The following is a 26,013-nucleotide window of genomic DNA, read 5'->3' on the forward strand; positions in this document are numbered from 1 at the left end:
TGAATTTTCATATTTACTTTTAGAATTAAAAAAAAAAAATCTTCTGGGGGCAAAGTGGGTGAAGGAAGTTAAAAGGTAGACATCTAATTATAAAATAAATGTCACGAGGATATAACGTATAGCACTGTGATTGTGGTTAATGACTCTGTGTTGTATATCTAAAAGTTCCTGAGAGTTCAGTTCAGTTCAGTCGCTCAGTCGTGTCCGACTCTTTGCGACCCCATGAATCGCAGCATGCCAGGCCTCGCTGTCCATCACCAACTCCCGGAGTTTACTCAAGTTCATGTCCATCGAGTCGGTGATGCCATCTAGCCATCTCATCCTGAGAGTAGATCGTTTTAAAAAAAATTCCTCAGCAACCCTCAGGTACCTGCACTGTAGCTGCTCCCCCATGTGGTCACAGAGAGTAAATCATGAAAGTCCTCTTAGACTTTCCTAACACACAAAAAATGGTAACTGTCTATGTGGATGGATGTTAAGTTAATTAGACTTACTATGATTGCTGCTAAGTCGCTTCAGTCGTGTCCGATCCTGTGCGACCCCATAGACGGCAGCCCACCAGGCTCCTCTGTCCCTGGGATTCTCCAGGCAAGAACACTGGAGTGGGTTGCCATTTGCTTCTCCAATGCATGAAAGTGAAAAGTGAAAGTGAAGTCGCTCAGTCGTGTCCGACTCTTCGCGACCCCATGGACTGCCCCCTACCAGGCTCCTCCATTCATGGGATTTTCCAGGCAAGAGTACTGGAGTGGGGTGCCATTGCCTTCTTACTATGGTTAGTACATGCCTATACATAATAAAAGGTTTTCTTAGTTTAGTTTTCCAAAGTTGTTACGATTTTCAGAACCTTAAAACCCTTCCTAGAATGTAAAGGCAGTATCAAATGCTCAGGGACCAGAGATTTTTCTTCCCATGTGGCCTTGTGCTTTGTGGAAAATAGACTAATGCTTGACAGCAGAATGCCTTTATTACTTATAACCCTAAATATTTTCCCAAAGAGACCTGGTGCAGCCAGTCTTCAGGCTTTAATTCTTGATACCTTCTTCATTGGACTTATTTAAAATCTCATTTATTATTCATCAAATGTAGATGCTTTTATTTTTTACATGAGCACCCAGTGGTAGTGAATCATTTGATCAAAATACCAGAATCATTTAATATAGGTATCAGTAAAAGATGGACCCTGACAACATCAGATAACCATTGAAATTCTAACATCTGGAGTCAATATAGACTAACTGCAAATAACTTCTAACTTTAAGAAACTCTGGACATTTTCTTCTGTATGACATTTCTCTAAATAAATAAGACAAATGCTAGAGGCCTGACTGACACTTTTTTTTTTTTAATAATAATTCTCTTTGATTGCACATACCATGACACATAAGTAATTTGCCTCCTGCTGCAAGCATTCTGATAATAATTCAGGTTATAAATTAGGGTGAACAATGGGGAGAGGTGGAAAACTAGTCATTGATAACTGTATTATTTTAAATCTAATTTATGCTATTTATTTTCTTTTTTTCTTTATGTGTCATTTTCCTAACAGTGAATGAGAAATATTGCCTATTCAGTAAGTGATTTCCATGAAGGAAAAACTTTGGCAAACTGGCTGCTTGCTACTTGCTTGATATTTAGAGATGAGGTCATGTGAGCACCCTGAGTAATTTTCCCCACAGACAGGATGGCATGAGGATACAGAGATGGATAACAATATCTGATTGATAGACCCTGACTTTCATCCTGAAATAAAGACTGGAGTATAACTGAGTCCTTGCCCTTTGGTATACAGCCCAGAGAACAGCAGCCACTTCTGATTTTTCTCTTTTCACTTGGGGATGGCTGGGAAGAAAGAAGAAGCCAGGTTTACTTGTGGGACCAAATTTCTTTTCAGACTTCTCCTTCGTTGTACCTGAGAAATAAAGGACAGATCAATTAATAACTGGATTATATGATGAACACAATTTTTTGGAGTCAAGTTTTACCACTAACTTTTGTAGAGTTATTAATCCTCCTAAAAGAGGATAGTTAAATAATATCCTAAACAAGGATAGTTAAATAAATAGTAGTTTAACTCTCTTGTGTGCCTCCAGGGTAAAAATGTGTTTAAAAATATACAGGAGGTGGGACTGGCTGCAGCAGGGCATGGAAGAAGAGCAAAGGCTTTAAAACTACTTAACTCTGCAGTTATCCATTCTTGGGATTTGTTGCCTGATCTGTAAAAGGTTAGTTAAAAGAAAACATAAAGAAGCTTCCTAGATTTTTGTAAGGTACAGATAAGTGAGTGAAGTCGCTCAGTCGTTTCTGACTCTTTGCAACCCCGTGGACTGTAGCCTACCAGGCTCCTCCATCCATGGAATTCTCCAGGCAAGAATACTGGAGTGGGTTGCCATTTCCTTCTCCAGGGGATCTTCCTGACCCAGGGATCGAACCCAGGTCTCCATTGCAGGCAGATGCTTTACCCTCTGAGCCACCATTCTATATTAATATCATCAGAGTCCACTGACTTACAAAGAAATAATAAAGTCAAGTGATGATCCCACAAATGAGAAAGTTTTCAATTAGATGTATTTTTAAGACATGCATATAAAAAGTTAAACTCATTTGATTTCAAAAGTCTAGGCTAAGAAATGTCTAAATTTGTCAGAGAGGAGACAAGATGGTATAGTAGAAGGACTTGAGCTTACCTCTTCTCATGAAAACATCAAAATCACAACTAACTGCTGAAAAACCATTAACAAAAAAGACTGGAACCAACCAAAAATGACAAGGAGATGATAGGAGGGGTTCATTTGCAATACAACCTGGCTCACCAGAGGGACAAAGCTCAGTTCTGCTGGCCAGAGGACAGGTACCAGTTCCTTCCACCAGGAACCCTGCACAAACCTCTTAGGCCAGATTCAGCTACCAGGAGCAAACACCAGAAGCAAGAGGAGTTACATTCCTGCAGCCTGCAGAATGGAGACAGTAAAAAGAAAGGCAAAATGAAATAGCAGAGGAATATGTTCCAGATGAAGGAACAAGATAAAACTTCAGAAGCTAAGTGAAATAGAGATAGGCAGTATACCCAAAAAAGAATTCAATGTGATGATAATAAAAATCATTCCATATTTTAAAAAATAATGGAAGCACAGATGAAAAAGATGCAAGAAATGTTTACTAAAGAGCTAGAAGATATAAAGAATAACAAAGTTGAACAATAGAGTAACTGTGATGCAAAATACATCAGAGGGAATCAATAGCAGAATAAAGGAGGCAGAAAAATGGATAAGTGAGCTGTAAGACAGAACAGAGTGACATGATATATTTAAAGTGGTGAAAGGGAAAAACTGACAACCAAGAATACTTCTATATAGCAAGGCTCTTGCTCAGATTTAAAAGAGAAAAGGTTTATAGACAAGCAAAAACTAAGAGAATTCAGCACCACCAAACCAAACTAGCTTTAAACAAATGCTCAAGGAACTTCTCTCAGTGGAGAAGAAGACCACAACTAGAAAGAAGAAAAATGCAAATGGAAAAGCTCACCAGTAAAGGCAAACATGCAGTAAAGGTAGGAAATCATCCACTGCAAATATGCTATCCAAAATTAGCAATGGTGGGGCTTCCCTGGCAGTCTGGTGGTTAAGATTCACGCTTCCAAAGCAGGAGGGGCAGGTTCAGTCCCTGGTTAGGGAACTTAGTTTTCCACATGCTGCACATCCAAAATAAACAAATAAAAATTAAAAAAAAAACAACAGTAATGATGATAATCAGCCAGTTCAGTTCAGTTCAGTCACTCAGTTGTGTCTGACTCTTTGCGACCCCATGAATCGCAGCATGCCAGGCCTCCCTGTCCATCACCAACTCCCGGAGTTTACTCAAACTCATGCCCATCGAGTCGGATAGGCGAGTACAAATGCAGAATATTGGAAATGCATTTGAAATTTAAGAGAACAGTAACTTAATCTTGTTTATATATGGGCTGCTATATCAAAACTTTGTGGTAACTGTAAATCAAAAATATACAATAGATATATACACACAAAATAGAAAAAAAAATACCAAAACAACACTAAATATAGCCATCAGATCACTAGAGAGGAGAACAAAAGAAGAAGGGAAGAAAAAAAGATGAAAACAAATTTAAAACTGAACAGAATGGCAATAAGAACATACATTTTGATAATTACCTTACATAAAATGATTAAATGCTCCAACTGAAACACTTAGACTGGCTGGATGGATATGAAAACAAGACCCATAAATATGCATTCTACAAGAGATCCACACTAGATCTAGGGACACATACATACTGAAAGTAAGGGGATGGAAACAGATATTGCATGCAAGTAAAACTCTCTAGAAGCTAGATTAATAATACTTGTAGTAGGTAAAATAGACTTTAGAATAAAGAGTTTTGAAAGAGACAAAGAGGGACATTACATAATGATCAAGGGATCAATCCAGGAAGAACACATAACAATTGTAAATATATGTGCTTCCAACATAGGAGCACCTCGATATATGAGGCAAGGCTAACAGCCATAAAAGGAGAAATCAGCAGTAACATATAATAGTGGAGGACTTTAACACCAACTTTCATCCATTGATGGATCATCCAGAAACAAAATCAATAAGGAAACATAGCCCTTAAATGACCCATTAGACCAGATGGACTCAATCAGTATTTATAGAGCATTCCATCCAAAAGCAGCAGAATACATATTCAGATGCACACAGAATTTTCTCCTGGATAGATCACTATAAGAAAAAATAATGACAATAAAATAAAACCCATGGAGGCTAGCTGATTTGCAACCGAACAAGCAGTGGATCACTGAAGAAATCAAAGAAGAATCTAAAATATACTTGGAGACAAATGAAAACATGATGATCCAAAACCAATGGGATATAGCAATAGCAATTCTAAGAGGGACGTTTAGAGCAATAAAAGCGTACCTCAGGAAGCAAGCAAAATGTTAAACAACCTAACTTTACACCTAAAGCAACTAAAGAAGAACTGATAATCAAACCCAAAGTTATTAGGAGGAAAGAAAGCATAAAGATCAGAGCAGAAATAAAGGAAATAGAGATGAAGAAGACAATAGAAGAGATCAATGAAACTAAAGGCTGGTTGTTTGAAAAGATAAATAAAATTGATAAAGCTTTAGCCAGACTCATCAAGAAAATGAGAAAATAAAGGCCTGCTTCTCTTACGAGAGAGAAAAAAAAGAGAAAGAGGCTCAAATCAATAAACTTAGAAATGAAAAAGGAGACAAGAAACAACCCAGAAATATAAAGGATCATAAGAGACTACTGCCAGAAATTTATGCCAATGAAACGGACAAACTAGAAATGAACAAATTCTTAGAAAGGTAACAACCTCCCTAGACTGACCCAGGAAGAAATAGAAAATATGAACCTTCCAATCAGAAGTACTAAAATTGCAACTGTGATTTAAAAACTCCCAACAAAAGTCCAGGACCAGATGACTTCACAGGCAAATTCTATGAAACATTTAGAGAAGAGTTAACACCTATCCTTCTGAAACTATTCAAAAAAAAAAAATCACAGAGGAAAGAACACTCCAAAACTAAGTCTATGAGACCAACATCACCCTGATACCAAAACCAGACCAAGTTACCACAAGGAAGGAAAATTAAAGGCTAGCATCATTGATGAATATGGATGCAAAAATCCTCAACAAAATACTAGGAAACAAAATCTAACAATACATTAATAAGACGATACACCACAGAGTGGATTCATTCCAGGGATGCAAGTGTTAGGTAGTTAGAATAGGGAAAAGGAGTCCAAAATGGCGGTGGTTAAAAGACCTGGAAGGGAAAGCCCGCGAAAATAGAACAAAGGAAGGTCCGAGAACCGGAGTGAGAACCTCAGGTAAAACAAACAACGCTCCTGCCTAAGCCAAATTTGCATAGGACAGGCCCAGGGGGAACAAAAAAAACATATAAAAAGAATAGTCAAAGCCCTCTTCTCTCTCTCTCACACGATGGGGCGCGCTCTTCTCTTCCCGTCTTTGGATCGAAGTGCCCTCACACCTCGAAGATGGATTTTCCTGCTATTATCTAAATAAATAGAGCTGTAACACTGAGCTGTAACACTGATTTATTTAAGAGCTATAACACGGTCTGTCCTCCGAGAGCTGTGACCTGCCAAGGGGCTTTAATGTCTGTCACTCGAAATCTTTGTTGTGATGAGACAAAGAACCAAGGAGCATACACTCGTGTGACACAAGGATTGTTTGGTATCCACTAATCAATCAGTGTGATAGACCACGTCAACAAGTTGAAGAATAAAAACTATATGATCACCTTAATAGATCCAGAAAAAGGTTTTGACAAAATTTGACACCCATTTATGATTAAAAACTCTCTAGAAAGGGGGCACACAGGGAACCTACCATATATGACAAACCCACAGCTAACATCATACTCAATAGTGAAGAGGTGAAATCGTTTCCTCTATGATCAGGAACAAGAGAAATTTGTCAACTCTTGCCACTTTTGTTCAGTGTAGTTTTGTAAGTCCTAGCCAAAAATAAACTCAAAATGGATTAAAGACCTAAATGTAAATCCAGATACTATAAAACTCTTAGAGGAGAATATAGGCAAAACAGATTTTGACCTAAATCACAGCAATATCTTTTTCAATCCATCTCCTAGAACAATGGAAATAAAAACAAAAGTAAACAAATGGAACTTAAAAGCTTTTGCACACCAAAGGAAACTATAAACAAAACAATAAAATGACCCACAGAATGGGAGAAAATATTTACAAACAATGTAATTGACAAAAGATTCATCTCCAAGATTTACACACAGTTCCTGCTGTTTGTATGTATCAGTATCAAAAAAACAAAACAAACAAACAAAAAAACAACCAATGAAAAAATAGGCAGAAAACCTAAATAGACATTTCTCCAAAGAATACAGACAACCTAGAGGCACATGAAAGTTTCTCAATATCACAAATTATTAGAGAAATGCAAGTCAAAACTACAACAAGACACCAGCTCACACCAGTCAGAATGGCCTCATCAAAAAGTGTACAAGCAATAAGTACTGGAGAGGGTGTAGAGAGATGGGGACCCTCATACACTAATGATTTGAATGTAAATTGGTACAGCCACAATGGAGAACAGTGTAAAAGTTCCTTTAAAAACTAAAAATAGAACTCACATATCATCCAGCTATCCCACTCCAGGGCATATATCCAGAGAAAAACATGGGCCAAAATTATACATGAACCTAGTGTTCATTGCAGCACTGTTTGTAATAGCCATGACATGGAAGCAACCTAAATGTCCATTGACAGAGGAATAGATAAAGAAGATGGTACATATATACAATGGAACAACCATAAGAACAGAATGATGCCACTTGTTGCATCATGGATGGGTCTAGAGATTATCACAGTGAAGTAGTTCAGGCAGAGAAAGACAAGTATGATATTATTTATATGTGAAATGTAAAAAATTATACAAATGAACTTATTTACGCAACAGAAACAGACTCACTGACTTAGAAAAGAAACTTATGGTTACCAAATGGGAAAGGTTGAAGGGAGAGATTTAACAGGAGGTTGGGATTAACATATGCTGTGTGCTTAGTCATGTCCGACTGTGACTCATGGATGGTAACCCACCAAGTTGTTCTGTCCATGGAATTTGCCAGACAAGAATATTGGAGTGGGTTGCCATTTCCTTCTCTAGGGGTTCTTCCTGACACAGGAATCAAACCTGTGTCTCTTGCGTCTCCTGCATTGGCAAGTGGATCCTTCACCACAAGTGCCACCTAGGAAGCCCTGGGATTAACAGATACATACTACTATATAGAAAATAATCAGCAAGGACCTACTGTATAGCACAGAGGAGACTAGTTAATATGCTTGAATAATCTATATGTGAAAAGAATCTGAAAACGGCTAGAAGTGTGTATATGTGTAACCTAATCACTTTGTTGTACATCTGAACCTAATATAACATTGTATTGATAAATCAACTATACGCCAATATAAACTATAAATGAAAATAGAATTTCCCAGTGATCCAGTTGTTAGGTCTCTGTGCTTCCATTGCAGAGGGCATGGGTTTGATCCCTGATTGGGTAACTAAGAAATCCTACATGCCATGTGTTGTGGTAAAAAAATTAAATTAAAATTAAAATTACTATTTGTTAGCTCTTCCTCTTAATATTTGATCAATTTGAATAACTAGATACATGGCCATAGTTTAAATTAGGCTCATACAAACTTCCTAGAACTAATAGAGCAGTTTTAAGGTTTTAGTTTTTTAGGCTGTTTAGTTTAAGAGATTGAGCATGATATTTGGAGTAAAAAGTTGACTTCAGGTTTTGACTTAATTTTATATGATCTTTGGTAAGTCATTTTAATCACTCTTTTGGTTTCAATTTTTTCCCCAGTTCTAAAATGAGTGTATAATATTTTCTTTGTGATCTTTGTGAAAATCAAAGAATCATTTATAAAAATGCCATGTTAGCTGTAAAGTTTTCTGTTAGTTTTCCTACTAATACATTGAAAACATTCTCCTTGACTTGGCTGGTGGGCCAGAAACTTACTGTTATCTTGGCTCCATCCTGCAGGTACAATAATGTTAGGAAGTAAGGATGGCTACACAGCCATCAGATATGTCATGCCATACTGCCTGGCTTTTAAAATTAGTCAGTGAACCTAAGTCTAAAATTAACTCTAGGATGTTAATTTGCTCAGGCTCAGAGATCCTGCTTGATTTTTCTGTCCATCCTGGAAATTTATGTTTTCCTTCTCACTGAGGTAAAACACATGCATTCTGGAATATTTGTAGACAGAGTCAGACCTGAGATAATTTTAGTCCCAGAAATAAGAAACAATCCAAACCAAAATGATATACACTGTGGAATTCTAAGTACTAACTCACTTTTTCATGTTGAACATGGCCTCCCTTCTTCTTTCCTTGAATGCCATCTGAAGATTCCTTTTGTGCTTCTGAACCAATTAGTGGAAGGAATCTTAGACTAGTGGGGCTTGGTACCTAGGAGCCATAAATAAAGAATAAGACATACTTAAGGTGATAAATTCTGTAATATGAATTCAGGGGCGGGGGATAGGGAGTGAGAAGGTCCAACTGCTTTTAAAACATACCCACCATCCCAGGAGTCCACTATTAATTCTGATGCTTTTCCCTTAGCAGCATCTATAATTTAACTGTTTAATACCTGTAGGAGGTTATCAACATGGTCTTGGGAAAGAGAACTAACATTTTATAAAACAATATTATATGTTAAAATTAGGGTGCAATGTTTTGTCTTTGGTTTATTATTCTTGGTTAATTAAACAACAGGTTATCTGGGTTGGAGACTTGAAGGAAAAGTAGGGATGTGGAGGGAAACAAGGGGTGGATGAGTTATGGGCAGAGGAGCAGCACAGGCAAAGTCACAGTAGAGGGAAGAACATGATGCTTAAGGAATGGTCAGTCAGCACAGCTGGAGTGTAGGGTACATGGGAGAATGTGGCGGAAAATGGGGTTATACAGTTCAGGTGGAGGTCAGATCATGAGAATGCCAGGCTAAACGCATTTAGTTTTATCCTATAGATGATGAAGAGCCAGAGTAAAGTTTGAAATACTTTTCTGAAGTATTGTTCCATGTGGAATGACAGAGACAATGATCAAGGCCACTGACACACAAAACCAAAGATTTCTCTGGGTTTGGACGCAGCGTGTTTATGGAATCATCTTTCTGCTTGGTTATGTGATTGCTTGCTCAGGGTCAGGAATGAGATGTCAGATTCCCTAACTGTTCTGGAATCACTCTAGTCCTAGATACCTCCAACTCACCCTGTATATGGGCAGAGAACCAAAAACAATCCCTGCCTCTCTGTTTTCAGTCATGAAACCTTCCAGGGCATGTCTTCGAATCTGCAAAGAGAGGAGTGAATGTTTAATGAAAAGGGCACATTATATCAGTGGCAAAATTCCTGGAATCAAATTCTGGCTCTGCCACTTATTAGTTGCATGATCTTAAGCAAATTCTTTCCCTGTTGGCAACTTATGAGGACAAAATGTATATAGTAAGGTGCTACTCAAATGTAAGATTTAAATCTATTGTATTATTATTACTAATAACAATATGTCAAAAAGAAATTAAAAGAAGTGAACAAATATTACACAATTGTGAATTAAAAGAAATGGGAAAAATAAAATTGCTGGTAGAAATCAGATTCCTAAGTAAAAGGTATTTTTATCTCAAGCATTAAACCTTTGTTATTTTACCAACCGAGAAGATAAAGATGTGCTAAGAAGAGGCCAAGCCTTATAATATTGAGTGCATTTGTTTTTTTCAAGAGCTTCAAAACCCTTCCAAAGATTTTCCCAAATATATTTAACATTTCAGTTTAATTACTTTAACAGTTACCATTTCAAATTGGAAAAGAATATTAAAAGTGAATACCAATCTTTATTTTTAGGTTGTGCTATTCAACAAAATCAAGCATTTGTTACGTGCTATACATGTATCTTTGCCCATAAAGAGCTTATGATTTATTGGTGGAGGGGAGAAGTAAGAGTCAGTATATCAATGGTTCTACTTCCGTGTAGAACATGGTAAGTGAACGTGTTATGAGACAAAAAGCAGGGAGAGATTGGGGCCTTTGGGGAAAGTGGAATTAACATTTATTGAATGCCTACAATGTTCCTCGTGTACATTTTCTCATTTAATCCTCAAAAAAACTCTTTGAGAGATTAGATTATTAGTTATTAGATAAAATAACACCTAAGATTAAATTGAAGTCTGTTACATTCCACAGCCAGTCTCTTTCTTGCCTGTCACCCTGTCTTCTGGGAGAAGCTCTCCGAGTTCTCTCTGGGCAGGAAGCGAGGGTTTATAAAATGGTTTCATTTGGAAAGTGTTAAATACTTATTAAACATGAAGTTGATGCTGTGAAAAATGACATATTCTGTTTAACAAATTGGGACAATACCCTCAACTCGAGGGTGTCAGTGTGCCGTGCCCAGTCCTTTTCATCTTCTCTCAAACATAATGACAAGCTGAATGTCGTGTTCTTAATTCTCTTGCTTTTGTTTATATAGTTTTACCTTTTATACTTTTTGCCAAAACAATAGTTTATTTACTTTCGCCTTTCCTCTATTTTTATCAAAATGAAATGGCTATGTATATATTCTTATGCACAACTTGTCTTATTCAGTAGTATGTTTCAAACATCCACTCGTGTAGGTACGTGTTATTCGAGTTCATTTATTTTTACTGCTCCATAGTATTTCAATTTATAAATATGCCATAATTTAGTTACCAGTTGTACTCTTGAGCATTTAGGCTGCTTTCAGATTTTTGCTGTTACAAATAGTACTGCTATGAGCTGTCTTGTTCCTGCCTCCTAAACACATGTTTAGGAATTTCTGTTGATATTTAGTAGAGTATGCCTGTTTTCAGTTCACTAGATAATGCCTATCACATAATTTTCCAAAGTGATTCTAGCAATTTACACTACTTCCACCAGCAGATTAGTGTTCTGATTGTTCTAAATGCACACCGATTGTCAGACTTTTTGATACTTGCCAATCTGGTGGGTATAAAATGCTACCTATATTATTAGTGTGTGTTTCCATGATTACTAATGAGGCTGAGCATCTTTTCAGTTACTTTTTTTTTTTCTTTTGTGAAGTATCCAAGCATTTGACCATTTTTTAAACTGGACCATCTTTTCTGATTATTGATTTTTTCCTATACTGGATACTAATACTTTGTCAGTTGGCAAAGTAGGATGGACTTTGACAGAGAGAGATGATGGATATGGCAGGGGTAGCCCAGGTGGACTGTAGGGATAGGAGACTGAGAGACATGTTCAGGAAAAAACAATTAGTCTGATTTATAGAGGCAATGGCACCCCACTCCAGTACTCTTGCCTGGAAAATCTCATTGATAGAGGAGCCTGGTAGGCTACAGTCCATGTGGTTGCTAGGAGTCGGACACAACTGAGCGTCTTCACTTTCACTTTTCACTTTCATGCATTGAAGAAGGAAATGGCAACCCACTCCAGTGTTCCTGCCTGGAGAATCCCAGGGATGGGGGAGCTTCATGGGCTGCTGCCTACGGGGTCGCACAGAGTCGGACACGACTGAAGCGACTTAGCAGCAGCTGCAGCAGCATAGAGGGTTGGACAACTATAGGTTAGAAATGGGAGATAAGTTTTAATCAGAGGTAAATTTGGTTTGTATTATGGAAGATCTTGAGGAAATCCATTTTTAATTAATTAATGCCAGTTGCTGGTGGTGCTGATGTTCAGTCGCTAAGTTGTGTCCTACCCTTTGTGACCACATGGACTGCAGCACGCCAGGCTACCCTGTCCTTCACCACCTCCCAGAATTTGCTCAAATTCATGTCCATCAAGTTGGTGATGCAATCTAACCAGCTCATCTTCTGACACCCTCTTCTCCTTTTGCCTTCAATCTTTCCCAGCATCATGTCTTTTCCAATGAGTTGATTCTTTGCATCAGGTGGCTTTAGTATCAGTCCTTCCAGTGAATATTCAGGGTTGATTTCCTTTAGGATTAACTGGTTTGATCTCCTTGCTGTCCAAGGGGCTCTCAAGAGTCTTCTCCAGCACCACAACTTGAAAGCGTTTAGACCTTAGCCTAAAGGCTCATGCTGTATTCATTTTTTAGAAGTTTTAGAAATTGAAATAGAATAAATTGCAATGTACATTTCTCTCCTATTCTGTGTGAAGAAAAGTTTTTCTATCTGTGATAGGCAGAATAATGGCAACCAAGGATATTCACAAACTATTCCTCCCACCCCAAATCTGTGAATATATTGCTTCATTTGGCAAAAGGGACTTTGCAGATGTGGCTAACATTAAGAAACTTGAGATGTATCATCCAAGTGGGCCCAATCTAGTCACAGGAGTTTTTAGAAGCAGAGAACATTTCCAACTTGTCAGAGAGACGAGATCACAGAAGAATGGGATTTCATGGCTTTGAAGGTGAAGGAAGGGAACCACAAACTAGGGAATATGAGATTCTGCCTAGAGGCTCCAGAAGGAGGCACAGCTCTGGCGACACCAGTGAGATGCCAGTCAGACTTCTACAGAACTGCGAAATGACTAATTTGTATGGTTTAAACCACCAAGTTTCTATTGACAAGTAACAAGAGCAACAGGAAACTAATACACTGGACATATTAAATTCAGAAAAACAAAAGCAAAGTGACTTTGTTTTGTTTTTTAAAGCTACCTTAGGAGAAGAAAGAGACTTGAAAAACTTGAAATCGTGTTCCACTTCAAAGGCCTTCGGAGGGGTACGTTTGAAGAGCAAAGACATCGAGCTCATTTTTTGCCATCTGCATAAAAAGATACACACACATATTTAAAAAATGGTTAAGAACATACCTATGCCTACTCAACAAGTATCCATCATGTCCTTTGTCTGGGCCTCCAAATTCTCTGGCTCCCATGGCACCAGTCCTAATGATGTGACCTCTGCACTTAACTCTTCTTTCACTTCCCAGATTTCCCTCCAAAGAAATCATCAAGATTTCTACTAAACCTCAGCATTCCATGAAGTTAACTTCATTAATAGCCACTGGGGGAAAAAAACACAGAAATCTCTGGTATAAAACTAATGCTTGATTTTTTGTGACTCAGGTCAAACTTGCACTATAGTTAAAACTTACTTATGTATATATTTTAAAAGTCATAACTAAGTATTGAAAATGTAAACATATGTTGTCTTCTAACAAAATGTAAACATATATCCTACTTTAACCTATCCCAAATATATCATACTGTTTCATATTTCGTATCTATCATTTATATCTGTTGCCTCTGCTTGTAAACTTCTCCATTAATCATTATTTGTTCGACAGTATCTTTTGAGTGCCTACTATGTGCTAAGCACTGAACTAAGAATTGGATATATAAAGATACATAAAATATGCTCCTAGTCTTTAAGGAACTCAAGAGAATAGTGAAGAAGATGCATATCAACAAATCAGAATATCATGTTTTAAGTACTGAGATACATGGATTCTCAAGACTCAGCAGTTACCCAAGGAGACTCATCAACTTTGCCTGGTGAACTCTGCCATATCCTGATGAATCTTGGCTCCACTATCACACTTCTTATATTTTAGCCAGATGTCTTCCCCAGTGCTCCTTACTGCCCAGCGAAGACAAACCTTGAACACTTCAGTGTGGTTTGGCAATCATTTGGAACCCTCATTAATTGTTCTGCAACTGTTTCTGTTTTGAACCAAGTTCTGTGTGGCTTATGACTCTTAGCTTCAATTCCTGTTTACAACTGTTCTACCAACTTTTGGACTAGATGATGGCATTGTGTCTCCCTAGCCTTGACTTACTCAGGATATCCCTAAAAGACCCCATCTTAGACAGTCTTCTCTGATTCTTTCCACTTTGCACTCATCTTGTCAGTTATTCCAGTTCTGAGTGAATGAGTGAGTGAGTGAAAGTCTCTCAGTCGTGTCTGACTCTTTGCGACCCCATGGATAGTCTAGGAATTCTCCAGGCCAGAATACTGGAGTAGGTAGCCGTTCCCTTCTCCAGGGGATCTTTCCAACCAGGGGATTGAACCCAAGTCTCCTGCATTACAGGCAGATTCTTTACCAGCTGAGCCACCAGGGAAGGCCAAGAATACTGGAGTGATCTGCTGGATATTACCAGTCTAGGTAGTCTAGTCCTATGAAGGCTAGACGTTTAGACATCTACCATTTAGGGCTGGGCTTTGCTGATGATGAAAGTTCAGATGAGCACTAGTCGCTTCCATTATGACAAATATTCAGCCACAGTCAAAACGAGGACTGAGCTTTGCAAAAGCATAAAACAGCTTTTCACCAGTATTTTATTCTTTACTGGGGGACTGTCCTCCCTCCCCTATGCCTTTAAGCATGCTCAAAGTCTCCCTCACAAACAAGCAAACTCATGAAACAAACTCTTCTTCAGTCCTACAGCTATTTGACTTCCTAGCAAAGTAATCTATGCTGTCGTCACCTCACATCTCCCATTTATGTCTCAACCATGATGATGCAATTTTTACCCATCACTTTTTGAAACTTCCCTCTCTAGAATCATTAGTGACCTTTCAGCTGACAGACATGCTGGATCCACTGTTTACTTTTCTATTGTGCTATGTGACTTCACCACCACATTCTACAAATATGTCCTCTCACTTTTCTTCCTCTCATCCCTTGATTTCCATCGCACCATTTGTTTCTGGATTTCCTTTCAACCTATTGGCTATTCCTTCTTAATGTTTTTCACTGGTTTCTTTTCTTTGGTCTGCTCTTTACAGAACATTTCTTGATTTCTTCCTCAGTTTTCTGTTTCTGCTCGCTCTGTACACAGGACCTGAGTGACCTATCCAGATTGAAAATACTCCTATGCTGATGACACCAAAACCTTTGCCTATAGGTCTGACCTCTTTGGGGAGCTCCAGACAGATCTCTCTGCTCATTAAATGTCTCCATTTGGAAGTCCCACAAACATCTCGGACTTAAATCTGTCCAAAACCAAATTCACCATCTTTTTCTTCAGACCTCCTCTTCCCCTTATGTATTGTATCATAGTGATTTCATAAAAATCCTTATGTTGGGCCTTAAAAGTCTTATTGTGCTTTGGCCCCTATAGACTTTTCTTGCTTTATATTATGCAAGATATTATATCCTCACTACTTGCTCCCTCTTCTCCAAGCCTTGAAAGACTATAACATGGTCTTTCACTATTCAGTGTGTATGCTTAGGCAGTTGCCTCCTTCATCTTTGTTTCATTAAATCCTGTCTTCGCTTCTGTGATTATTTTAGGAACTCATGTTCCTAGAGGTACTATTATACCAAATTATAGCTTTTGTTTACTTATTTCTCCCTTTCCCTCATTTGCAAAATCACTGAAAAGTTCTGGGCTTTTCATCTTTGAATTCTCCATGTTCAGCACAGTGTGACAGTATCATAGTTTAATTTCATCTGCTCACCTGAAGAATACCACATGCTCTTACCTTTGCCGGTCAAATACCAGAGGATATTCATATGTTAGCTTTTTCTCTGTGAATTTGCTTTCTTCTTTTATTTCTATGGGATATTCAGTAACATCACAAGGCAAAATAAAATCGCTTGTCTGTGATAATTCAAAGGTCCTTCGCTGTCCAAAATATCCACAGTAATGACCATTGAGGGCATGCCAGAGCCTGGGGAAAGGCAAAGTAGGGAGAAGAAAGTAACTGGAATTCAGTGGAAGTTACTCTGTTTAGGTCATTTATGTAGATTTTTCTTAGCCCAGCAGGGATTTTAAAGTCAAGTCCAGAACTCTACCTATTAAATATGTGGAGCTAATCATAACATAAACATTTTTACCAGTTGGAATTCTAATCTACAATAATTTTGGAAATGTCATTTTAAATCTATACTTATGATAACCACTTATTAAACTCAGAAGACTAGAAATGGATTTTTCCCAAAATAGTAGTGCTCATTCAACTTATATTGACTCATCAGTTGAATTAGACTATAGAATGGGCCGTATCTCAGCTGTCTAATTTCTGTATCAGCATCAACAGAACTTATGGGAGGAGACATCTACTAATGGTTTCACTCTTACCAAAATCATTTCAACTGCCATCCGCATTTTCTACTGATATGGAAATGCCATACTATTTTTTACAACTGAGTTCTGCAGTAAGGTGGCAAAAGAAGTGATTCTTTATACATATGCATTATTTCACTCCAAGAGGACCTTCTAAATAACCCACGTGGTTTAAAGTCATACAGAATGTCATTAGCAAGAGTATGTGCCCTATGTCTTATGGAAATAAGACACAAATAAAATAATGTCTGACAGATCTTCCACTTATGTCTTGATTTCAAGCTCAAAGTAGCAAGTGATGGAAACAATCATAATGTGCCTACCTCAGTGGCCCAGGAGGAGAATAATCTAAATGGCTTAAGAGTAGATCCTACAAAGTCTAAGTGGTATCCCAGTTCGAAGAGTTAGGCACTGAGGAGGAGGTAAACAGAGGAATCCAGTCAGGGGTCCTCACACCTGACATTGTCCTGAGAATGTACCCTTCCTTTCATACTTTAATTCCCCAGAGCTACGTAGACATTTCTATGGACTTCCCAGAGACTTGACCAAGGTGAAATCGACAAGCCCTCTTAACACAGAAGTTAGAGGGGTGAGGGACTAGCTTCAGGACAACTCTAAATTCATTCTGCTGGAGGCAAGGACTGAAGTAACTTTTGGTCTTCTTGTTTTCTGGTGTTTCCTACTTCATGTGCAATGTTCCCAAATGACTAATCCTATCTCTCAGCCTGATTTTCTAGGAGTCAGATATAGATTTGAATCTTTATAGATTTGGACCCGTCTCTATCCTCTATCCCAAAGCTAAGCCTTTATTATGCTTTTTCCTATGATAAAGTCAATCTTTTTGACAAACAAGATTTAAAGTGTTAAATTCTTCCCTGGTGGCTCAGTTGGTAAAGAATTGCCTGCAGTGCGGGAGATCTGGGTTCAATCCCTGAGTTGGGAAGATCCCCTGGAGAAGGGCATGGCAACCTCCTCCAGTATTCTTGCCTGGAGAATTCCATGGACAGAGGAGCCTGAGGGGCTACATACAGTCCATGGGGTCGCCAAGAGTCAGACACAACTGAGCGACTTTACTTACACTTAGGAAGTGGCAGTGAGTATTAGCTGAAAGACTTATTTGTGAAAAGAACTGTATTCTGAGAAAGCTGTTCATAGAGCTAGGTTTTCTGAACTGAGTATTTAGGGATAGCTTCACTTGAAGGAATTGTAAAAGTAATTTCTCCATGCCACAGATAACTGGTTTGAGCAGGAAAAGCTTATAAATGATAGAGGTGTGCACACATGTTAACATGTGGGGAGTGTGTGTGTGTGTGTGTGTGTGTGTACATTATAATGCACAATTAACACTTCTAATGACAACTGAAAATAAGCTGGAGCAGAGACTCAAGGGACAGAGTTTTGGAAAACATCTATAATAATTAAATGTAATTTTCATGTCAGTTCATTTTTCCTATGAATAAAACAACAGATCTCTTTGACAGAGAAAGCAGCTCTATTTGCCCTCAAATAAGATCTTATCCTAAAGATTCATCTTGAACTCAGTATTTCTGAAAGATTTTCATCTTTCCATATTCCAAATGTTTTCCTTTTTTAGTGCTGCTTTTATCAGTGAATGACACTAGTATTCATCTAGTTTTATAATGCCTGGAATCATTCTTGACATCTATCTCTTACCTTCTCTTTCAGTTAAAGTTTATGTCTTCTGGATTTTGCCTCCTAGATAGTTCTCAAATCCAAAATATTTATTCCTAGCACAGTTACCACTCCCTGAGTTCACACCACTGTATTCACCAGTGACATCTAACTGGTCTCTGTGCTCCCAGTGTTGCTGCTCCAAAATCCATACCTCACACATTATTATTTTTAAAACATATCTCAAATTATGTGAGTGTTAGTCACTCAACTCCTCTGCCCATGGAATTCTCCAGGCAAGAATACTGGAGTGGATAGCCGTTCCCTTCTCCAGGGGATCTTCCCGATCCAGGGATCGAACCCAGGGCTCTCGCATTGCAGGCGGATTCTTTACCATCTGAGCTATATATAAACTCTACTTATGTTACTCACCCACTAAATATTTTTTGGTGGCTATTTATTTCAAGATGAAGATCCATATCCTGAACAGTGTCTGCTACATGCTATATGGTCTGGTCCCTATCTGAATCACCAGGCTCAAGCTCATATAGCTAGCTAGGGTCTTCTGAATTTCAGACCATGGTCATTCACACAACATAAAATATTTCTTCCTTTTCATCTTCATTATGTTTAAACTCTTGAAAACACTTTGAAACCTCCTTATCTCCCTTGATCTTACCTACCTTTATGCCCCTAAGAGGCCAATTCATTATCATAATTTTTTAATGTAATTTTTTAAAATTTTATTTTATATTGAAGTATAGTTGATGAACAAAGTTGTGTTGGTTTCAGGTTTAAAACAGAGTGACTCAGTTACACATGTACATGTATATATTCTTTTCCAAATTCTTTCCCCAGGTTATTACAGAGTATTGGGCCTAGTTCCTTGTGCTATATACTAGGTCCTTGTTGGTTATCTATTTTGAACAGAGCACTATGTACATGTCAGTGGCAAATTCCCAATTTATCCCTTCTCCCTGGTAACCAAAAACTCATTCTCTAAGTCTGTGAGTCTGTTTCTGTTTTGTGAATAAGCTCATTTGTATCATTTTTTTTTGTTAAGATTCTGCATGTAAGTGATGTCATATGGTATTTGTCTTTCTTTGTGCGACTTTACTTAGTATGGTAATCTTTAGGTCCATCAATACTGCTGCAAAACGCATTATTTCATTCTCTTTGATGGCTGAGTAATATTCTATTGTATATATGTACTACATCTTCTTTATTTGTCAGTGGACATTTAGGTTCTTCCATGTCCTGGCTATTGTGAATAGTGCTGCAATGAACATTGGCTTGCATGTATCTTTTTGAAATATGGTTTGAATTACATGTAGCAATTTGTCTCAAGAATGGTCATGAAATTTCCTTTCTCTTTATGTGTGTGTGTATATATATGTGTGTATGTATTTTTAGCATTTTATGTATTTGTGCTTAGCATCACTAGGCAATTAAAAACAAGTAGACTTGTTAGAACATGGCCACTATAGTTATTAATTCTGAAGTAGTAGATCTCTAAAGTCCTCATTAGAAGGAAAAAAAAAGTGTATTACTATGTATGGTAACAAGTGTTGACTTATTAAGATGATCCTTTTACAATATATACATATTTTGAATCATATGTTGTATATCTGAAACTAATGTAATATTATTTAAAACCTCAGTTTTTAAAAAAGCTGATCCTAAGGGGAGGCTTTCTAGAGAATATAATTGATTACAGCCCTAGTAAATCATCTGTTTGCTCCAATTGTAGCACTGTGCTCACCCCTCTGAAGTAAGAGGAGCAACCAAGGGAGAAAAGAACCACAAAAACAAGTAGACTTTTAATGTCAATTACATTTTCATTGAAACAATTACTTCACTTTCACTTTTCTCAGTATTAGTTGTTCTTTCCTATATTTTGTAATGACTTCTCATCCTGTGTATCCTGTAGTCTTCCCTGGGCTTGGGTCTATCTCTCTGAGCTACCCATATTGCTTAATGATTTTAAAATAAGTCTACAAGAACACTTGTATTGAAAGTATACCTTTTAGTGTTGATGAGCATGGCATCTCATTTTCTTGAGTGGAAAATTACAAATCAGTGACCACCTTCTCAAAGCCCTTTAGTGCCACCTTTTATTTTTTTTGACTTCCCTGGTGGCTCAGACGGTAAAGTGCCTGCCTACAATGCAGGAGACCAGGGTTCAATCCCTGGGTTGGGAAGATCTCCTGGAGAAGGAAATGGCAACCCACTCCAGTATTCTTGCATGGAAAATCCCATGGATGGAGAAGCCTGGTAGGCTAGAGTCCATGGGGTTGCAAAGAGTCAGACACGACTGAGCGACTTCACTCATCACTCACTTTACTTGTTTTAACCAGCTAATCAAGATTCCACTTATGGTATATGCTCAAAGTTTAGCTTAAAATCCTTTACCTCATACAACCTGAATTCACGATATGAAGGTCCATACCTTACTGAACCATCGATGGAGGCAGTAAGTACCACTTGTTTCTCTTCTACATAGATTATTTGAACAATTTCTAATGAATGAGCACGCCAGGCAAGAAGCTGCTTGAATTTCTAGACAGCAACAATAAAGCATATCTCTTTTAATAAGTACATACTGATCCAAATACAATCTTGAACAAAAACATTAATCATTAAAGAGCTAAGCTAATGAATGAATGGTGTAGACATCTGTGCAAGACAGTGAAATCCCCACCCCAGTTATCTCTTCTATTGCTTGTTGAGGTACCAAAAATTCTATTTTTAGATATTTGTTAATCTATGCATATCCCTGGGACAGGAAATATCTTACACCTTTAGCAGCTTATCATTTAACTGATGATTAGCAATTCATTTAGTTGAAAACTAGTAGAAGACTAGATGAAAGAAAATCCTTAGGAGAATGGTTGTGGGGGGACTATACAATATAATGTAGTAATATTATATATAATATAATCAGGAGAAGGAGGAAGCAGAGTTAAAAGATGACCAAAGGGGATATTGGCAAGAAGACTTTTCCTATTTCCAAGTTTTATCCAGAGATCCCTTGCTAATTATTTTTTTGTTTGTTTTGGGGTGGGGGGGTGTTGGTGGTGATTGTGGGATATATATGTTACTTACATACCACAAAGAATTAACAAAAGGATTGGACCCAGCTCATTCTCTTGCAAAGACATCTTAACACTTCAGGATGTGACTTATCCTCAAGTTTAGAGCCTCTAAAGGGGCTCCAGAAGAAATTTTTAAACCATGTGAGCTAGAGTTGTCAATTGGGAGACTTATTCTGTAGTAATATCCCCATAAAACATGTTCCCTCTCTGTCACTGATGAATCCAGACTAAGACCTTTCTTCTTGCTGGTCATCTATGTGGGAGCTAGAATTCTGGCAGCACAGAGTTCTGTGAGACCCAAATTCATTTAGACTTTAACATAGTAAGTTAGGCACAATTCTTCCAATATCTCTTGACCTGATTCAGTTCCCTATTCTTAGAGAACCAGGGTAAAATCTACATCCTTCCACTTATTTTCTCAAAGCTTTTCAAGAACATTGGTTGCCCAAAGGTTCTTTCTCTGCCTTGGGACGGAATTGTCTTAAGGCAAGGATTTCATTATTATGGACCATGTCTATAGTAAGAAATACGTTTTACTTCATGACCCAGTAAACACATGCGGTACCTGCACATACATCTGAAACAAGTTTCAGTATCCTTCACAAAGGATACTTAATCTGTATTGTGTATAATGCACAATTGATACTGTCTGTTGTTCTATTCTGTTGTATTGGGTTGGCCAAAAGGTTTGTTTGGCTTTTTCTGCAAGATGATATAGAAAAACCCAAACACACTTTTTGGCTAACCCAATATTTCATTCCACTCCATTCTCTTCTATTTTCACAAAAGAACTGCTTGCCACTTATTAAATTGATTTTATGACTCCCCCTAGTGTATTACAACCAGTAATTAGAAAAAACACGGAATAAAACTTTTTTTCTGTAAGCATGTGAGTATATGATATATTATTTGTCTTTATGTAGATAGATTTTGACTACTGTATCTCTTAGGCCTCTGATATTCCATGGATCATCTTTTTTTTTTTTTCATGGATCATCTTTAAACAGTATTGTCTCAAGAGAACCAGATTAACCTCTGATTTATAGACTGACTTATTAAGTTTTCACTGTAGTTGTAATCCATAACTGAATCTTGTTTAATGCATGGTACATATTAGTGTATGTAATAATGAGGCATAGAGTCCATTGTGCATTTATAAATAGGCAGCCAGATACAAACTGGAAAATCACATTGTTCAAATAAAGAGAAGATTGAAATGAGGCTGGATAGGGAAGAATTTAGATATGTTATTAAAATAGATCCTCTTCTTTTCAGTTGGTGAAAATGCTTTTAAAAATCAATCCCACTATTATTCTAATTCAATATCAACACATACTTTTGTTTTAAATATTTTCTCTGAATTTTGAAAGGTCTCAGTTGCCAGTCTGTAGGAAGTCCATTTGCGAAAATATAGATTTTGAATTGTATTTTTTATCTGCTAAAATTAATATGAGAATATTGATAATTATCACAAGTAAGAGAAAACAATTAGATAGCCTTCTTCTCATACATGATTCAAGCATATGATTGTTTTTGTTCCTCTCACAGCATGCCATATAGTTGATACAGTAAGTTGAAACTTAGTGCTTTCCATTTGCTGGTGGTATGTATTACATGTGGAAAGAGCATTGGATTAGAGGACAGGAACCCTGGTTCTGGCTCTGTCTTCATCATTAACTATGATGTGATCCCAGGCAAGATGCTTTCTGATTTCCCTTCTGCAAACTGAAGAAAGTCATACTGAAGCTAAGTATCTGAACTTTATAAAAGCTATAATGGGTTCTTGGAAACAAAAACTCTGTAGACCAAATGAGATAATGTTTGAAACAATAAGCATTCTAAAACACTCTGCAAGGAATCCCATCCTAATCTATGTATCCACGCATTAATATTAATACCTGTAATCCAAAAACAAAACATTGCTGTTTAAGCTACTATTTGGCTTTGGATTTGAAGTATTAACTTACAGGGAAATAAGCCTATGATAAAATAGTGCTTCCTTGCTATAGTCTTTAATTAGTTTTGAATTATTATAATATATGTAGATATATTGGCATATCCACACACATACACAAGAAGTGCATTTTTTTTTTTAGCCATGCTGCGAGGCATCTGGTATCTTAGTTCCCCAATCAGGGTTTGAACCTGCTCCCCTTGCAATGGGAGCATGGAATCTTAACCAGTGGACTACCAGGGAAGTCCCAGGAAGTACATATTTAAATGGTTATCAACTAAGGATGGTGACATTTACATTGCATTAACACTAAAAATAGGATAACATATTTAATCATAAGGATAATTTTAGACTAGAGGGGAAGAGTTTCTTGAAAATAATAATGTCTGGGTACCAGGTTGGGCTTCTAGGAAAGGTTATGAAACTTCCTTCTATGAAGTTGTATAAGATAAAGGCAATGACTGGAGGACTGCATGATGTATGATGCTCTTAAGCTCTGGGCACACTCTAACAAATAAGTCAAAACATGAAGTAGATGCAGAATGAACAATGGCTTGTTTGCTAACTCACTCATTCATCCCCTATTTTCTCCAGTAGACCACTGTTATTTGTCATGTAGCTTAAGTTTCAGTAGTATCACATATGACTTGAGAGTAGGTAGTCTTGTTCTGTATTTCTATCTTTTGTGGCATTTGGCACAGAGAAATGCTCAGTAAATGTCTTGATTTATTAGTTAAACTAAAGCTGAAGTTCTTACCTTTTCATCATGAGGTGATTCCAAGAAGGAACTGATGCTGCAAAGGATAGCGTGTCCTTCTGTATGAAATTTAAACACTGGAATTTTTAATTAGATATTCTCTTGTCTAAGTAATTATTAGTACTACTCAGACTCATTTTGATCAAGTTGTTTTGATTCAAGCGTTTAAAATGGTAAGTAAAATAGTATCTGAAAGGTGTAGTGCTGCCGCAGCAGCCACAGCAAGGACCTGAGCAGGGTGGTGACCATGCGGGAGGCGGTCTCACTCTTGGAGACACCGCAGGGCACCATTGCTGCACTGGTTCTGTACCTACTCCAAGTGTTCTTAGCGATGGCCTGGAAATCTGGTGGTGCCAACCCCTCAGAGCTAGTCCACAATCTCCACAGAAACGGAATCCTCAAGGCAAAGCATTTGAAGTAATGTTGGCCTCAGACTGCTCTCACTATGCAAAATGAAACCTTTATATGGATTCTTCACAATCTATGGGGTTCCAAGCAACAATTAGTACTCCACATATGCATGCATATGTACTAGAACTTCTGTTTGATCAGCTGCATGAAGGAGCTAAAACTGTAGGAGATGGAAGTGGGGCCCTTAAACTGCATGTTTTGCATGTATGGTTGGGTCTAGTGGAAAAGTCATAGGAATTGATTACATTAAAGAGCTACTAAGTGAGTGAAGTCACTCAGTCATGTCCAACTCTTTGTGACCCCATGGACTGTAGCCCGCCAGGCTCCTCTGTCCATGGGATTCTCCAGGCAAGAATACTGGAGTGGGTTGCCATTTCCTTCTCCAGGGGATCTTCCCAACCCAGGGATCGAACCCGGGTCTCCCACATTGCAGGCAGACACTTTATCCTAAACTATTCAGTAAATAATGTTGGAAAGGATGATCCAGTGCTTTTGTTTCCAGGAAGACTGCAGCTGCTTGTGGGGGGTGGAAGATGGAGTATGCTGAAGAAGCCCCTTATGATGCTATTCATGTAGGAGCCACAGACCCAGCTGTGTCCCCAGGCACTAACAGACCAGTTAAAGCCTGCCAGAAGATTGATATTACAAGTGGTCTGCAAGTGAAAACCAGATATTGGAGTAATGTGACAAGCTATGTGTTGGCAGTGTCAAAATGAAATCTCACAATGTTGTGATGTGAACAGAAAGGTGATTCAGTTACATACGTATAACCTTTTTCAGATTATTTTCTATTATAGTTTGCTGCAAGATGTTGAATATAGTTTCCTGTGCTGTATAGTTGTTGTTCAGTCACTCAGTTGTGTCCAACTCTTTGCAACCCCATGGACTGCAGCACACCAGGTTTCCCTGTCCTTCACAATCTCCCGGAGTCTGCTCGAACTTACATCCATTGAATCAGTAATGCCATGCAGCCATCTCATCTTCTGTCATCCTCTTCTCCTGCTTTCAATCTTTCCTAGCATCAGAGTCTTTTCCAATGAGTTGGGTCTTCACATCAGGTGGTCAAAGGATTGGAGTCTCAGCTTCAGCAACACTCCTTCCAGTGCATACTCAGGATTGATCTCCTTTAGGATTAACTGGTTTTTTAACTCCTTGCAGTCCAAGGGACTCTCAAGAGTCTTCTCCAACACCACAGTTCAAAAGCATCAATTCTTCAGTGTTCAGCCTTCTTTATGGTTCAGTCGCACATGCATACTTGACTACTTGAAAAACCATAGCTTTGACTAGATGGACCTTTGTCGGTAAAGTGATGTCTTTGCTTTTGAATATACTGTCTAGATTTGTCATAGCTTTTCTTCCAAGGAGCAAGCATCTTTTGCTTTCATGGCTGCAGTCACCATCCACAGTGATTTTGGAAATCAAAAAAAAAAAAACTCAAGAAAATAAAGTCTGTCACTGTTTCCATTATTGCATACTGTGCTCTACAGTAGGACCTTGTTGTTTGTTTTATATATAGTAGTTTGTATCTGATGATCTCAAGCTCCTAATTTACCCTAATTTATCCC

General features: G+C 37.9%; 1 protein-coding gene and 1 pseudogene across 2 annotated transcripts in view; one reads left to right on the forward strand and one right to left on the reverse strand.

Annotated features, from left to right (window-relative positions):
- Nucleotides 1-1,287: 1,287 nt before the first annotated feature.
- Nucleotides 1,288-26,013, reverse strand: part of WDR64 (WD repeat domain 64) — a 122,186-nt gene continuing 97,460 nt past the window's right edge. For both annotated transcript variants that reach the window (XM_043923968.1, XM_043923969.1), the window contains 7 exons: nucleotides 24,038-24,096; nucleotides 20,681-20,790; nucleotides 16,016-16,204; nucleotides 13,244-13,349; nucleotides 9,833-9,913; nucleotides 8,915-9,028; nucleotides 1,288-1,909 (listed from right to left, as the gene is read on the reverse strand). In XM_043923968.1, the coding sequence (XP_043779903.1) occupies nucleotides 1,826-1,909; nucleotides 8,915-9,028; nucleotides 9,833-9,913; nucleotides 13,244-13,349; nucleotides 16,016-16,204; nucleotides 20,681-20,790; nucleotides 24,038-24,096 (743 nt within the window). In that variant the 3' untranslated portion in view covers nucleotides 1,288-1,825. The remainder of the gene's footprint in view (nucleotides 1,910-8,914; nucleotides 9,029-9,832; nucleotides 9,914-13,243; nucleotides 13,350-16,015; nucleotides 16,205-20,680; nucleotides 20,791-24,037; nucleotides 24,097-26,013) is intronic.
- LOC122708020 lies at nucleotides 24,243-25,187 on the forward strand (annotated as a pseudogene).

This window comes from Cervus elaphus, chromosome 14 (assembly GCF_910594005.1).
Source record: "Cervus elaphus chromosome 14, mCerEla1.1, whole genome shotgun sequence".
Classification (NCBI taxonomy): domain Eukaryota; kingdom Metazoa; phylum Chordata; class Mammalia; order Artiodactyla; family Cervidae; genus Cervus; species Cervus elaphus.